The 16,070-nt window shown below is 58.0% G+C and overlaps 1 protein-coding gene across 1 annotated transcript; it reads left to right on the forward strand.

Moving 5' to 3' along the window:
• Positions 1 to 3,064: 3,064 nt before the first annotated feature.
• On the forward strand, positions 3,065 to 15,670 carry LOC102980264 (metalloprotease TIKI2; the record flags this gene model as incomplete). The annotated part of the gene is made up of 3 exons (XM_028486518.2): positions 3,065 to 3,155; positions 6,364 to 6,633; positions 15,073 to 15,670. Coding segments are annotated over 3 exons (581 nt in total), but the record flags the coding sequence as incomplete, so codon positions are not given.
• Positions 15,671 to 16,070: the final 400 nt, after the last annotated feature.

Raw genomic sequence — 16,070 nt, forward strand, 5'->3', positions numbered from 1 at the left:
AGTGTCGTGGGGTCCTGAGGAAAACAAGCCCCAAAGAGGGCGAAGAGGGGCTCACGACGGGAACCCGGTCTCGGGAGTGAGGGCTTGCTCTGGACAGTCCTGGGGCAGGAACCCCTCCTGCAGGAGCTGCCCCTGGCAGGGGGCGGACACCTCCCCACCCTGGAGGGAAGCAGGTGAAGGCCAGTGTGGCTTAGAGAAGGAGGGGATAGGAATTTGGAAAAATCATTGCTGATTGCTTCTCATTTCTCCAAGTATCTAAAGTCTTCTGTTTAGGGTCTTAAAATACACAGTAAGGGCCTGGAACCACTGAGGTTGAGGGAACGGGCAGGGTACAGACCAGACCCTGAAACGTTGCCAGGCAGTGCTCAGGGTCCGGCCAGCATCCTGTAAGGCTTGGGCTCCTCCGAATGCCCCCTCTGCCAGCGCCAGGAATGCTCTTTTTAGAGCGGCCACACGGCCATCAGTAAATATTCATGCTACTCCGGTATAGCCTGAGGTGGCCTGTTTTCCCTACGGCTCTTGAAATCTTCTGCGCGGACCACTGCTGGGCCTGGAGGCCCCTGTCTTTAAGTGGGTCTCCATGGAGGCAGGGAAGGAATTGCTTTGCTGCCAGGAGTGCATTCCAAGAGCTGTGGGCAGGGAGTTCCCGCAGCCTGTGCGCTGGAGGCCACCACGCCCAGTTCCAGCCTGATCACGTTCGGGGGGCAGGCCAGAGTGGGGTCGACTCCGTGGCCACAGCCAGGGATGGCTCAGCCCCTCACTCAAGTGTGCATGCTGGGCTTTTCCAAAGGAGGTTCACTCCTCCTGCCTCGTTAGGACCTTACAGCCTCCCCAAGGAGGCGGCCACGGGGATCCAGGCCCATTTGACACACAGGGAAACTGAGGCTGGCAGCAGGGCAGCTGACTGCTCAGGATCACGTACGGGAGACTCAGAGCCTTGGCAGAAGACTAGGTCTTCCGTCCCCTACAGCACTGGGTCAGGGCCAGAGCTGCGAGGGCGTTGTCCGTGTGTCTTCTGCAGCTGGCTTCCCAGGTGAGCCTCACTGACCTCACAGTTTTTGCACATGCTGTTCCCCCCACCTGGAACACGCCCCACCCCACCCTGTGCCACCCCATTCTCATCCTCACCTAGTTAACTCTGATCCCATACCTCAGCTAGGGATGCCTCCTCCAGGAAGTCTACCCTGCCCCCAGGTTAGATTAGAGGCCTCCTGTGCACGCTCACCACCTTGTGTGCTTCCCTAGGCATAGTACTTACCCTGGATCAAAAGACCTTGATTCTCAAGACCGTGAGTGCCTAGAACAAGCCCCTGCCCGTTCATCACCAGCCAGCACTGGATATGCACTCAATCCGTGTTCGTCAGATAAATGCAATAAATAGGTAGAGAAAAGGAGGGCGAGGAGGAGGGAGAGTACAATTTCCTAAGGGTCTCTGGAGTCAAACTAATGCCTTCCCCATGAATGTGAGAGCGAGGGGAGCCCATGGTGCAGCGCAATCCCTCCCTGTACACAGAGAGACACCAAGAGCGTACAGGCCTAATGGGTTTGCCCAAGGTCTCAGAGCGAGTGTGGTGGGTTCCAGTCCAAGTCTCTCGTTCCCAGACCTGTGATTTTTTTTTGCAGTGATCCAGAGGTGGGATTTCAGGGACTGTGGCAGGCCACCGAGAGAGAGACTGTTGGGTGGGGGACTTGCTGGGGAGTCTTGAAACCAGCCCAGAGGTGTGCAGGGCTGGGCGGCAGCGGGCTGTGGGGTTCACCGCCCTGTTCCAGCCGCTGTGCACTCCCAGCCTCACTTCCTCTGCGCTGGAGCCTCTCCACTCCCCAAAAGCTCGTCCACCTCCCTGGGGCTGTCAACATGCTGACCTTCCAGCTTCCCACCTGTCACCACCCGTCACAGGCAATTAGAATAATAGTGCAGGAATTTCCCCCCGGGTTCTGGGATGAATGGTGAGCAGGAGGGGAGCGAACTGCTCATGGGAGTGGGGCTGCAGGGAAGGACACGGGCTGGGAGGGCACAGGGGCCACCACCTCTCTGCCCACATTGAACAAGTGGGGAGACTGAGGCCCAGCGAGGAGGAGGGGCTTGCCCGGGGCTGACTCCCAACAGAGACTGGCCTCACGAGGAGTCTCCCTAACCGGAGCCTGGGAGAGCCTCCACCGTGTTCTCAGACCTCGAGCCTGCGTCCAGCCAGAGGGCGTGCCTGGTCTCATCTGGGGCTGTGGACCAAATGATTCATTTCTATATTCTCCATGTCTAGCCCAGGGCTGGCCGCAGAGCAAACGCATCATAAATGTCTGTTGAATGAATGGTTAGTGGTGGAGCGTGGGATGGAGACCAGCCCCCTCCGCGCCCCACACAGGGTTCTATTACTCCTTCCCCAGAATCTTACACCTCACTGAGTCCTCAGGGCCCGCCCCAGGGCCCGGGTCAAGTGTGTGATCCATAAATGTTGGATAGATGGTGAATAAATGAATCTTCAAAGTCTGAGATCCAGCCAACACATACTGAGCACGTGTGGGGCAGTAGCCATGCGGTCTCTGCCCCATGGAGCCTGGTGAGGAGACAGACATGCCCACACTGAACCCCATTCCCATGCTAAGGCAGGGAGCCTCAAGTTGCTGGTGGAACTGACAAAGATGAGCCATAGACCTCAGAGCTGGACCTTGTCTGACTAGTGGAGGTTGTCCCTGCCTCTGGACAGTCCAGGGCTGGGGTCAGCTTGATGGTGTGGGGCACAGTGACGCCAACAGTAAATAAACACCGTGAGCCTTTGCTGCATGCCAGCCACTGTTCCCGGAGTCCCCACAACAGCCCTAGAGACCGCTAATACAGTCATTCCCACTTTACAGATGGGAAAACTGAGGCACAGGGTGGTACAACCAATGAGCAGCAGAGCCAGGATTTGGACCCAGGCAGGGTGGCGCCGGCCCATCTTCCAGCCACACCATACTACCTTTCAGGGAGGCCTGCCCTTGACTTTGGTGTAGGTCGTTGGCCTGAGGCTGTCCCCGGTTGCTGATGACCTGCTATGTGGCTGAGCCCACTTTGTCTCTTGTGTTCCAGGTCACTTTCTGGGGAACAACACAGTCATCGACGTCCTTCGGCAGGCAGGGCTGGAGGTGGAGCACACGCCCGCAGGACAGACCATCCACAGGTAAGCAGCTGGGACATCTGGGGGCGTGGGACGTGCTGGCCCCCTGTTGCTGGTCCACGGGCCCTGCTGACCACGTGCTGTATGGCAGGCTGCACCCTGCCTTCCCGCTCAGGCCTGCAGGGCAGAGTCTTGAAGGAGCCTCTGGTGAGATGGGGCCTCCTAGCGACTGGCCTTCGCTAGGCACCCAAGAGTGGGGGCTAGGCTGGAGGTGGGGAGACCGGGAGGGAGGTTGGTGTGCAAGAGTGGCAGGAGGTCAGGGGGGTGGGAAAGCAGTGAAGGTGGGAATGGGAGGAGCGTTAAGTTTTGAGAGATGTTCAAGATTTAGAGACTGGCGATCGGTGGGGTGTAGGACTCCAGGGGTGCTGCCTAGAGGACCTGGTGGATGCCCAGGCCCTGAATCGAGACGGGGCCATGCTTAGGACGAGCCCTGGCCAGGCCTCTTCCCTGTGTCCCAGCCCTGCCCACACCTGGTCCTCACCTTCCTCTGACCACACCTTCTCATTGCTGCCTCTTGGCAGCAATTCCCTCACCTGACTTTCTTGCCAGGGCGCACTCGCTCCGCCCAAAGAGCCATATCGTGCACGCCGTGGCCATCCTCTCTTCCTGTGTGGGTTTTCTGTCCCCCTCAGCCTGGAAGCTGCCTGAGGGCAGAGGCCAGCTGGGTTCACCTGTGGTCCACAGCGCCAGCACCAGGCCGGGCACCAAGAGGTGTCAGCATGTGCTGGGCAGCCCTAGAAGACAACAACAGAATCCTGAAACCCGGGGCTTGCATGCAACTTGTGCACCAACCTGTGCAGGAACCTTCCTCACAGGGATAGCCAGAGTGTGATTTCGGCCCCTGTCCATGATGTTATAAGATCCAGAGTCCGAAAGAAGCTTGAATAATCATAGCTAATGTTTATTGACTGTTCACTGTGTGTTGGGCTCTAAGCGCTTTTAACTCATGAAACCCTCACAACAACCCCGTGAGGCAGGAACTATGAGTATCCCCACCTTAAAATTGAGGAACCTGAGGCCCAGGGAGGTGAAGCCACTTGCAGAAAGACACACAGCTCGTGTTAATGGCAGTCTAGTTCTAGGGCCTTCCTAAGGTCCTCACCACAACCTGTACTTTCTCAGGGGCTGGGGGCGAGGCTCAGGGGTGGGAGTGCTCAGAAATGATTGCAGCCTTGCTCTTCACTCTGCAAAGATGAGGCCTGGGGCCTTGAGCCTCTGGTCTCCCAGCTCCAGGCTGATGCCCTCCCCCGTCTCTATGGCACTTCTGGAGGAACTTATAAACGCTCTCACCTCGGACTCCTCCCACTTTTCATCTTCTGAGTCAGCCTGACCAGACTGCTGTTCCTGACCATTGGAGCCCAGCACAGATCAGTCTGTACTGGGCCAAGGGTAGGCGTGATCTGGAGGGATGAGGGACCCAAGGTGGCCTCGGGGACAAGGCCTTCCTCAAGCTCCTCCTCACAGCCCCAAGGACCTCCACCTCAAAGCTCATTGTGTGGGTCCGGACAGCACAGGGGGCGGGCAGGCCGGCGAGGCTGCCTCGGCTCCTATTCATCTCAGAGCCCAGGCATTAGAACAGGTATCCCCCCACTCCCCGCAGGCTCCGCTCTCAGCCTGGGTCTCCGAGTGCAGGCTGAAGTCCTGTGGGTGGGGTGGGGGGGCGGGGTTGCCGAGGAGGCCCCAACAATAAAAGCCATCATCAGCCACAGGTGCTTCCTGGATCCGTCTTTTTGTCTGCCTGTTTTGAATTATCTCCCCAGCAGCTGCGGCATCTCCTGGACCCTGGGAATCTGGGGTTGCCGTGGGGGCTGGAGGAGGACAGGCTGAGCTGATGGCCTTCTGTCCTTCAAGGAGAGAGAAGCCCCTCACCCCATCGTGCACGCGGGAGCAGAGTCGGGGGACAGCCTCCCTTGGGCGCCGGCTTGCCTTTACAATTCTCGGGACCAGGACCAACTTCCCCCAGGGTCAGATGTCCCCCAGAAGGAATTCCGTGTGGACCACAGAGAGGGGAGAATAAAAGGGAGAGGAGCAGAGGGTGTTCCCAGGCTGAGGGGTGTCTGCGAACCACTGTATGGAATGTGGAGTCCACGCCACACACTTAATCGCACATCAGTGCCTGCTGCAGACAGCTCCGTTCGCTCGAGGGTGACATTAAAGAGAGGCCGGTTCTGTGCCAGGCACTATGTTGAGACCTCGTCTCTTTCATCCTCATGACAACCCTATGAAGTGAGTAGTATTAACTCCATTTATAGCCAGCTGTTGCTTGGACACTTGTGTCCCTGCCCTTAGTCACATCATAGCCTGGATGTGAACAGAGCCAGGATGTGAACCCGTGTCTGTCTGCCTCCACCTTGAGTTCTACCCTGCTCGACACTGTCCTGCCTCCCCTGAAAAGGTGCTCAGGCGACCAGTGTTGAATGCATGAGTGGATGGTTGGACCAATGGCACAGCAACAATGTTAATATTTCATATTTAAGGAAGTTAATTACTGAAATGTTTCAGCTGCTATCTGCCAGGCACCATTCTGAGTGCTTTGCCTGTGTTAACTCACAAAATTATCGTGATGCCGCTAGGAAGTACCAGCTGTAATATCCCCATTTTCCAGAGCAGGAGACTGAGGCACAGCACAGGGAAGTTGGGTAACTCGCCTCAAGTCCCTCAGCCAGAGCTTGTTGAATGAACGAGGCCCTGACCAAAATCAGATATGCTCCCAGAAACCTGCCCAGGGCTCACTCTCTCACTCCTGCTAGTCTGGGCTCAAATGTCACCAACAGGGACCAGACTGTCCTCCCTGCCAACAACGCCCCCTCCCCCCACGGCCCACGCTCTCCCTCCTGCCCCTGCTTTATTCTTCTCCTCAGCAGTTATCACCATCTGACATCCGGCCCATCTTACTCTCTGTCTCCCACTTCAGAAAGTAAGCGCTAAGAGGGCAGGGGCTTTGTCTATTTTGATCGCTACTAACACCCATTACCTAAAAAGTTTCTGGTGCCAGGTAGATGCTCCATAAATATCTACTGAATCAATAAATGAAAGAACGAACCAAAGCTCTCTCTCGCAACACCAGGCGATGGTTTTCCTGGGTGACCCTCAGCCGGGCACCCTGGCATCTTCTCCTGCCGTGACAACTTTCCCACTGAATCATGTGCCCCGTCGCACCTGAATGACACGCCCCAACACGCGTGCCTCATGTGCGGTTGCCCCTTTCCAGCCCTGTTGCCCGGACCCCGGCACCTCCACCCGAGGGGACCTCGGCGAGTCCCGCCCAAGCGACCCCAGCTGCTGCCATCCCTGCGGTCCCCTCGGCAGCCCCCACTGCCCTGCCTGAGGAGGAGGACCCAGCCCTGTCCCCGCACCTCCTGCTCCCCGACAGCCTCAGCCAGCTGGAGGAGTTTGGGCGACAGAAGAAATGGCACAAGAGGCAGAACAAACACCAGCGGCCGCGGCAGTTCAATGACCTCTGGGTCCGCATCGAGGACAGGTGAGCCGGGAGGGGCAGGTCTACCGGGAGCTGGGCCTCTCTCTGGTCAGCCTACCTGAGACCCACCCAGGGCCAGACACACTCTGTTATCCGCATGCCCGGCTCTAAGGAAGCGTGGCAGGTGGGTACTCGATCGGAAACCGGCTTGTCCCTGTTCACAGAGGATCCTCCTGTTCATCCTACGGGGTTTGTAGAGCACGCTTACACCTGACTTTTCAGTGTTCTCCATTTAAAGGTGAAGGAATAGAAGCTTCCTTCAGGTGCAGTGGACAAAAGTCTGCTTTGCCCTTAGCTTTCTTGGATGCATGATGGGTGCAAAGCAGACCCCATTTGTCCCGTGGGCCAGAAGGTAAAAGCAGGAGAAAATGGAACAGGCCGGCCAAATCAGAAAGCTGTGAGCTCTCTGGGCCTGGATGGCCTGAGCAGCCAGCACACTGGCAGGGAGGCTGCAAGAGGCATCCTGCGTGCAAGAGAGACATGGCAGATGATGGCATGGGCTCTGTCTCGGGAGGGGCTGGGGGATTTGTGATAAAACCTTGCTGGAGATGGGCAGGTGCAGAAATCATCCTACTGTACTGATACCTGTCTGTCCTCTGCCTGTGTGTCTGCCTGCACCACTCCCTTGGCCTGTCTGTCACCAAAGCTCCTGCTGTAACCAAGATGCCGTCTTCCAACCTCCACCTGCAGGCTCAGCACAGAGTGGTCTCCCTTGATCCCACTTTCGGGCAGAAATCTCCCCATCTGGTGAACAGAGCACCCAGGATGTCCCAGGGAGTGACTGTCAGGGAAGGACAGAGTCCTGCCCACTGCAGTAGCCCTGCCCTGGACATTGTGATCCAGCACTGGGCCCTCGGAGACTCAGAGTCTCCACGTGGACCCTATAAATCATCATCTGGGATTTTCATTTCTGGGATTTTCCTCAGCAACCCCAGAAAGAATCACCTTGGGTACTTGTTAAATAATACCCTCAGGCCCCACCACAGACCTCGTGTATTGGAATGTGTGGCACAGGGGCTTGGGAAGCCATGTGCTGGATGTGCACTGGAGTCTTCCGAGCAGCTTTGGGAAATGCGGACCCAGCTCTGCATTTATAGATGGTGAACCAATGCCCGGGATGGGGGTTTGTCCAGGGTCGTACAGGAACCCCCTTCATGACCTTCCCTCAGCCAGGTCTCTGAGTCATAGACAAAAAGTTGACATAGTCCTATCCACTGTCTTAAAGTGCAGGGTGTACGCTGTCTTAAAAAGACTCCCAGCGAGTAAAGTAAGAGTCCATTCCTCCTCTGGGCCTGTGTTGGCTTCAAAGCGCCTAACTTGGGTTCCTGGGAAACGTGCTTCTGCAGAGGCCCCACCAGCCCAGCCTGCCCAAGATGGAGGCACCGCTGTAGCTATACTGGCCTCGACACAGTTGGCTCGTGTGCCCGGCATGGGCTGCTTCCTCCCCACCAGGAGTGAGGGCACAGAGTTACCAAGAGCCACTTCTCAGCCCTGGGGAGGATCGCAGGCTGCCAGGGAGGTGCTGGCAGCCCATAAAGCACTCCAATCAGGCCATTCCCCCAGGGCCCCGATCAACCCGCTGGGCAACCAGACCCTGCCAGCAGTGGGTCCAGCCCACAGGGTGACAAGGAGGCTGGTCTGCCAGCTCCAGCCATGGAACCCCAGCCTCTAACCACGTCTGAAAGGTAAATTTCGGCAAATGACTCCAAACGGTTTCCTTTTCACAACACGTCTCTCTGAAACACAGAAGCTGGTTTCAGGAGAAGAAAACAGTTTTTCTTTGGCAAGAGGGAACCCCTTCTCAGTCCCAACAGGTAAATTGTGGCTGGATAACTTTCTTCCATCTGGTTGGGTTGGAGAAGGAAATTTCCACCAACCGGCAGCCTATTTGTTGCAAGTTTCTCTGCGTCGCAGGGAAGCCGGCCCTGAGGTCCCAGAGGGGCCCAGGTGCAAGGCACAGCTTCCGTCACTCCTGGGTCTCACCCCACCCATCCTCCTAGTGTTCCCAAGTTTCCAGTTCTCCAAGAGGGAGCAGAGGAGAGCTCTCTGGAGGAAGACCTGGGGCCCATTTGTAGCCCTTCTGACAATATCATTTTCCTTGGAGCTTTAATTCCGTTCAGAGTTTTCTCATTTGCTTCCCCCTAAATCCCACCGGATCCATCCCCTGCTCTCCATCCCCTCTCCCAGCTCATCTTCCACCTGTGATCTTACGGCGGGGCCCTAACGGGTCTCTGGCTCCTAGCCGTGTCCCAGCACATTACCCTCCTCAGCCTGAGATTCCCAGTGCTTTCCCTCGCCCTGCCCCACCAAGTAAACTTCTTGCTGCTCAGCCTGGATGCAGAGCCTTTGCCTCCTTCCCGCCTCACCTGCTGGCCCTCCTCCTGCGGGATACCTGGGCCCCGTCCTGTGCCATGCTGTCCCTGCAGTGGACCATGCACGGCCCACCCCCACCTTTGTCCTTGCTTCTCTCTCTGCGGGGGGGTGGATGTGAGTGGACACTTGCTGAGCTCCTGCTGTGCCAGCCACTGACATCCCTCACATCCCCCAACCCTGTCAAGAGTCCAGGAAGTAGGCTTCGCTTGACCAAGGAGGAAAATGAGGCTCAGCGAGGTCAGCTAACTTGCCCAAGACCTTGCAGCAAGTCAGGTATGGAGTCAGAACCTACAGAATCAGGGCTGTCTGATGCTGAGGGTCACATTCGTCCAGCACCACGCAGACGCCCCTGCTGCCCTCGCCTGGCAAGTGTCTCCTCCCTTCTCCCCATCCTCCCCACAGCGTGTTCCCAGTGTTTCTCTCCCCTGCATCCCATAGCCTCCCCCCACCGACCGTGGGTATCCCCTGGGTGCCCCTGTCCTGGCACAGTTCCGCAGACGGCAGTTGCTCGCTTGTGTTTCTAGGCCGGGAGGCCCTGGGGACCAGAGCTGGGGTGGACTTCTCTGGGTCACCGGAGGCCTCGCTGAGGGTTTGTTGACTGCACGCATGAGTGAGAGAAGAGGGGAGAGAGTGGGGAGAGGGCCGAAGTGCCACCTGGAGCAGGCTGGCCTCGCCTCGCCCCTCATTACCCCAGATGTAAACACACCGAAGGAAGTTTAGAGAAGCAGCAGCCCGTGGCAGGATGATTTATGGGGACCTGTGAAAGGGGCCCGGCACGTGTCCGCAGATGGCTGTGCAGCAGTGGCAGGATGGTCTCAGGGAACCCCCGCCTCTGAGAGCCAGGAGCAGGCAGCAGGGCTGTGACCAGGGGGCACGCCAGGGAGGAGACCATTGCCATGCTAACTGTGTGCAGGGCACTGCCCCAATCAGTCGGATCTGTGACAATCCTTGGTTTCTCCTTTTGCACAGTTAGGGCCTTGACTGGCCTCTGGGGGTCATGCCAGCTCTGCTGTTCTCCCAGTCCCCCAGTGGGTTGGATAAACAAGGGGGCAGAGCACTGGGCCATCGGGAAGGACAGTCATGAGGGGGCAGATGCAGGGAAGAGAGCGTTTCCCGGGCTCCGGGCACGGCCGGAAGCCGGGTGCAGAGGTGGGCGTCTGTATGTGGTGGCTGCAGAGCCCTGTAGGTGCCACCATGCAGGGACGGGGGTGCAGGACACACATGCACAGGGGGTCATTGGCCTCCTGGGCCTCGGTTTCTCCAGAGGTTTGAGCAGATGGCCCGAGCCCCCGCAGAGGGGAAGAGAACCGTTTCCCCTCCCCCTGGGCCCCTGGGAGGGCTCTGCCCGCCTCCCGCTGACCTACCATCCTGCCCTGAGGTTCTCCAGCTCACCTTTCCCCCAGCGCAGCCAGGCTTTCTCCTGGTACCATACAGGGTGCTCAGCGTCTCTGCATGAGGCCAGGACCTCATCTGATTAGAGGATGATGGCCCCAGGAGAAATGGGGAGCAGGGTCACTCAGTGGATAAAAGCACAGATGAATTCAGGCAGAATCCCCAGCCCCTCCTCGTACTTGCTCGGAGGCTTAGAATAAAAAGATGGTGCTTATAAAGCGGTGAGCTGGCCTCAGACCACTTGTGACACTCAGTAACAGCTGTCCCCAGCGTTGGTGGCTGACTCTCAGTCTGGTCTAGGATGCCACACGCCCCATCTCCCAGCAGGAAGCGGCTCCTGGGCCTTCAGTGCAGATTAGGCTTAAATGAGCCCCTGGGTGAGCACATCGTTAAACAGGAGCGAGTTGGCTACATGCAGGGTGCCCAGCCCGTGTCCAGTGCTGGTGGGGATAGAGCAGGAAGAGTCTTGGGTCATGGCGGGACAGGGACGGCTCCCTGCTGTGGTGCAGCCGAAAGAACCCTGGAGTCACGGCCACTGCCTGTGCCTGGCAAGGAATCCAGCCAGCGAGGGCTGGAGGGCTGGGGGCCCTGAGGGTCGGGGTGACCCAGTGAGGGGAGAGTGAAGGCATTCCCAGCAGAGAAGACCATGTGGCCAAAGGCCTGGAGGCTGGTGTGCGCCTTAGATACCAGGACAGGGAGCTGTGGGCAAGCCGGTCACTTTAGGTCTCTGCCTGCATCTGACCGGTCTGCCCAGACAGTTTCAGCCGGATCACATCGCGAGCTTCACCCCAGCCAGCAGGGCCACCCGTCAGCCAGGCCCTCGTGCCCCCAGCTCCATCTCCACTTTGTCTCCTCGGAATCCTCTGAGAAGCCCACCACCTTTGTATTGCAAGAAAGCCACAGCTCCAAGACTCCCCAGACCCAGCCCTGATGGCTCTTAGAGACCCTCTAGTGCCAGGATTGGGGGCTTACTCCAGGAAGCCCTACAGATGAGCCTTGGGGCAGCCAGCTGACACATCTCAGGCACCAGCCCTGCTTTCCTGTGCTTTATACCTTGGGCTTCTGCCTATGATCTCACTTCTGGCTTCTGCTGCTAGAAAACATTTTAAAGTCCGAGGGTCTGATCCTGCTCCTGCGTTGTACACACGGGGAGACTGAGGCCTAGAGGGCAGGACCTGCCCAAAGTCACGCAACAAACGGGGACATCAGGCTTCTGCCTTCCACCCAGGCGGAGGGCCCCTTCCCACACAGGGGGCCCTGTCGGCTCCGAGCGCGCTAGGCCCCTGGTGCCAGCCGTCTGCGGAGCCTGGGAACACTCAAGAGTGTTTGGTTTGGCTTCGAGGCCACTTTGCCATGAGATGCTGTTCCCCAGCATGGGCCTGGGGTGGGGCTGGGATCTGGACTGGGCTTTGTGAGCAGAGCAGGCCCAAGAGCTGGGGGCATTTGGAGGGGCTTTCTGTCCACACCCCACTAACCTCACCCCATTTTCCTGGGACTCCTTCCAAGCAATAATTCCCCCACTCAGGCTCCAAGGGGGAGTTTGCATCTTTGGTTTTCAAAGTGTGAAAGCAAATGCCTTTGGGCGCCTTGTGAGACATAGTTTTCATGATTCCCACTTGGTCCTTCTTCTGACGGCGGGGGCTGCTGGGCCCCTCTCTGGGTACCCCCAAGTGGCAGCTCAGCCTCCTCTCCTGAGGCCAGCCTTCCTGGCCTCCCAGCTGCTCGGGCTGGAAAGATGGGGCAGCAGCTGGGAGGAACCCTTCATTACAAAAGAAGGGGAGGGAAGGGACTGCAGTAGTGGTCCTGCTGGGCGTGGGCACAATACCCTCCAGCGGCTGAGGTCACAGGGGGCCTCCTCTCTGACCCTGGCAAGCCTCCATCCACGGGTGTGCGAGGTCTCGGCAGGAAGAACCATGCTTCACTCCCGTGCTCTCCGTCTGCGCAGTTAGGGACGGCACCACAGCCCAGCTGGGGCCGGGGAGGCAGACAGCCTGGTGCACGTCTTCAGGCTCAGTTTCCCCATCTCGAAAATGGGAATAATGATAAGATGACACGTGTATAGCATCAAGCACAGTGTCTGCCGGCACACAGGAAGTGCTCCACAGATGGAGGATGCTTTTAGTGAGAGAGACAAGGACACACACATAATAATAGTGCTAAAAATAGCCAACACCATACAGCACTTCCGGTGTGCCTGGCAATGTTCTAAGCACCTTACATACGAAACCCATTCAAACCTCGTGTGCATAAATAGGTGCCAGTGACACAGTGTGATCAGTGAGAAATGCGCAGGGCTTCGTGGGAGCCTCAACTCTCCCAGGTGGCCTTAGGGGCAGGAGGACAAATCAAAGAGGCCTCCAGGTGAGGAGACATTGAATCAGGCCTTCAAAGGTGAGTCAGAAAATGGCAGCAGGACATTAGGTGTGACTGGGGATGGTGGTGTGTGCTGGGAGAGCCCAGAAAGGTGAGGTCAGCCCGTAGCAGGTCATGTGAGAGGTCTCGGGTGCTCTGAAGGCCGGCGTGGGGTGGGAGGTACAACGTGCCGGATTTGGGGGAGTCGTAAGGGGCATTCGAAGCTGCCTGGTCTGCCCCCTCCCTTCCAGTGCTTCCCACACAATCTCTGTTCAGGAACACCTTCCTGCCACCCATGGTGTGTGACAAGCATTTGCTCCCTCCTCTCCTGATTAGTTCTCTGGGAATTTCCATAGACAGAGGAACACACACATCACAACTGTAGAGTCCAGGGTGAGAAGGACCTCACACAAGGATGTGGTGGGTTCCTGCGGCCACAGCATGGCCAGGACTAGAGCAGAGGGGGAGGGACAGGGCAGGGAGTGACAAGCCCCTCCTTTTCTGAGGGCACACGGACACGGGTGCCAGAGCAGATGTCCCAGACCCCGTGCAGGCAGGGATATGCTTGTGACCCCCGGGATCCCCTGCCCACCACCCCCGCCGAGGCTGAACCAGGCTGTGTGAGAGGGTCCGGCCGGGACAGAGGTGGGGCTGGGCTGCTGTGGTGATGATTACAGAGCTCACCGTGCTGATATGGCCAGTTGTCGGGGCCTCATGCCCAGCATGTGGAAACGTGGCCAGTGTGGGACCGGGGAGTGGGGGGATCCCAGCTGACCTGGGGAGTGAACGGCCCATCAGGGAGGGAGGGTAAGCACTGGAGAGCAGGCAGTGTCCCACGTGGAGGAGGCTGTCCACTCTGCAGATGCCCAGGGAGGGGCAAGCTTCCTGCCCCGCCATCAACTGCTGGTGAGCACCCACTGGGTGCCCGGTTCAGATCCTGTCCTTGCCGTGTGTCCTGGAGCAAGTTACTTACCCTCTTTGTGCCTTGGTTGCTTCACAAGTAAAATGGGATAATCATCTTACCTGCCTCGTAGTGTTGTCATGAGGATTAGACGTTAAGGGGTCCCCCGTGCTGGGCACAGACGCCGCCGGGAGCGCCCTCAGCCACGTGCAAGCTGGACTCACAGCCTTCACGGCTGACTGCACTGTCACCTCTTCCAGGAGGCCATCCGAGCTCCACGCTGGGTTGGGGCCCCTCTGTGTGTCCCCTGCCCCGGCCTTCCCCTCCCATCTTTGACCCTCTGGGGAGATGGGGTTTGTTGGATCCTCCCCCTGCATCTGCCCTCTGCCTCCTGCCCCCCGGGGCTGCACAGGGCAGGCGTGAGCCCATCGCTTCTGGGGTCCAGCCCTTTCCTTCATCCCAGAGCCTTCTCCCCCTTGGTCTCTCTTTGTTATGCCTCCGTCATTGGCAACTCTCTTCCCCAGTCCCTGTCCTGCCCTCTGCCCCTCTCTTTGTTCATCATTTCCTATCTCTCTCTCCAGGACCTGAGCCAGTAACCTGGTCCCGGCCCCTGCCCTCCCCTCGACTTCCCGGCGCCACCAAGTGCTGGCCCCGGCCCGCCAATTCCTTCTGCGCTTCATCTTTTTATTTCTCTGTCTCGGTACTTCCCTCTCTTTCACGTAGGCTTCCTCGAGCCAAGAACCTCACCCATGACCTCCAAACTGGCTTCTATTTTTATAAGTTCATGAGGGACCACCCTCACTGACACTCCCTGTGATTAGGCAGAGTGAGGCCCCCGAGGCACCGCCCCCCGAGGCGCCGCCCCCCCGAGGCACCGCCCCCCTCCCTCTGTGACCTGGCCCAGGGAGCCTCGCTGAGCCTCCGTTTCTTCATCTGGTGAAAGGGGGTGGTGAGGCCCTGAACGTTTGTTTTGAGGACCAGAGATGCTACTTATAAAGTGCGGATTCCCAGTGGGCGCTCAGTAAGTGATAGCCATGATAATGAGGGTGAGATGGGGCGGTTGTTTGTGTGTTTTGTTTTGTTTTCTGTTTATTTCAGACTGGGGAGGGGAGGGCAGCAGGAGGCCAGGGGCACCTGCATACAGAGGTGTGAGGGCTGCCTGCTGCAGCATGACCCCAGATGGATCTCCTCCGAAACACTTCACTTCTCTCTGCCTGGGACCCAGTACTCTTGAGTGGTCACCCTTGAGGCCGGCTGTGTGGCTCTGGGCTGCTCACTTTCCCTGTCTGAGCCCTTTGTTTCTTCTCCATTTTATGCGGAAAAAACCAGATTCAATAAAAAGTTGGATCTGAACCCTAAGACCACAGCCCAGGACAAGGCTGCTGAGAGGCTGTTCCACGTTCCACGTATTTTTCTCCCTCCAGCACCACCGCCTCGCCACCACCACTGCCCTTCCAGACCACGCACAGCTCCGGAACAGCCAAGCCCCCCTTCCAGCTCTCCGACCCACGCCAGCAACAGGAAGAGCCGGGGCTGGCCAGCAGCTCAGCGCCCAGCCGCTCACAGCCCGCCCTGGGCCTCCTCCCCGCCATCGCTGCCAGCATCACAGCCCCCTTCCTGCTGCACACCCTTGGGCTCTCCTGACCTCGGCCGCCCGCCTCCCTGCCAGGTGCAGAGAAAGAAGCCAGAGAAACCGACGGGAGGGTCTGCGGCCACACCCACGGCCCCTGCCACCACCTCCAGGGGTGCCGGACACCTCATGGGTAGTCCAGACGGGATCCGTTAGAACACTAGAGCTTTATTGTACCCGAGTTACATCTTCTTTTTTGTAGAAGGATCTTAATTTCCCATAGTGCTATGGGGCTGTTTTGTAAAATATGTGTCCATATTAAAAAAGGAAAATGTATTTATTCTACTGATAAAAATATTTTTATGTGGCCAATGTTAATAACACTTTAACTAGCCCCATCGCCAACCCAGGAGGTGAACCCAGGTTGCCAGGACGTCTGCGACCTCATGGGGACCGTGGCTTTGAACTGGCTTGCTTCTGGATCGGCGGAAGCCTCCAGCGTCCGGGTTTGGCTTCTCCTACTGTAGGGACCTCAGAGGGAGGGGCAGGCAGACAGGCTTAGCTTTTGTGAAGCTGGATTTGGGAGCCAGAGATGTGAACGCTAACGGTCCTTCCTTCCCCTGGGTGCATCCTGGGGCTGGGAAGATACTTTAGGAAAGAGAATGCTGCTATTTTGACAACCCTGAGTGTCTGTGAACTGGCCCTCCAGACCTCTTGGTATGTGTTCCAGCCAAAGCACTTGGGTGGGGGAAGGGATGTTGGTGCTGAAGGAAGTGGTCCCACAGCCCCATGTGACAGATGGTTAAACTCGCCAGAGAGAGTAAGGTTGTTGCCCCAGGTCACAAAGCAAGC

Source organism: Physeter macrocephalus, unplaced genomic scaffold (genome assembly GCF_002837175.3).
Source record: "Physeter macrocephalus isolate SW-GA unplaced genomic scaffold, ASM283717v5 random_1372, whole genome shotgun sequence".
NCBI lineage: Eukaryota > Metazoa > Chordata > Mammalia > Artiodactyla > Physeteridae > Physeter > Physeter macrocephalus.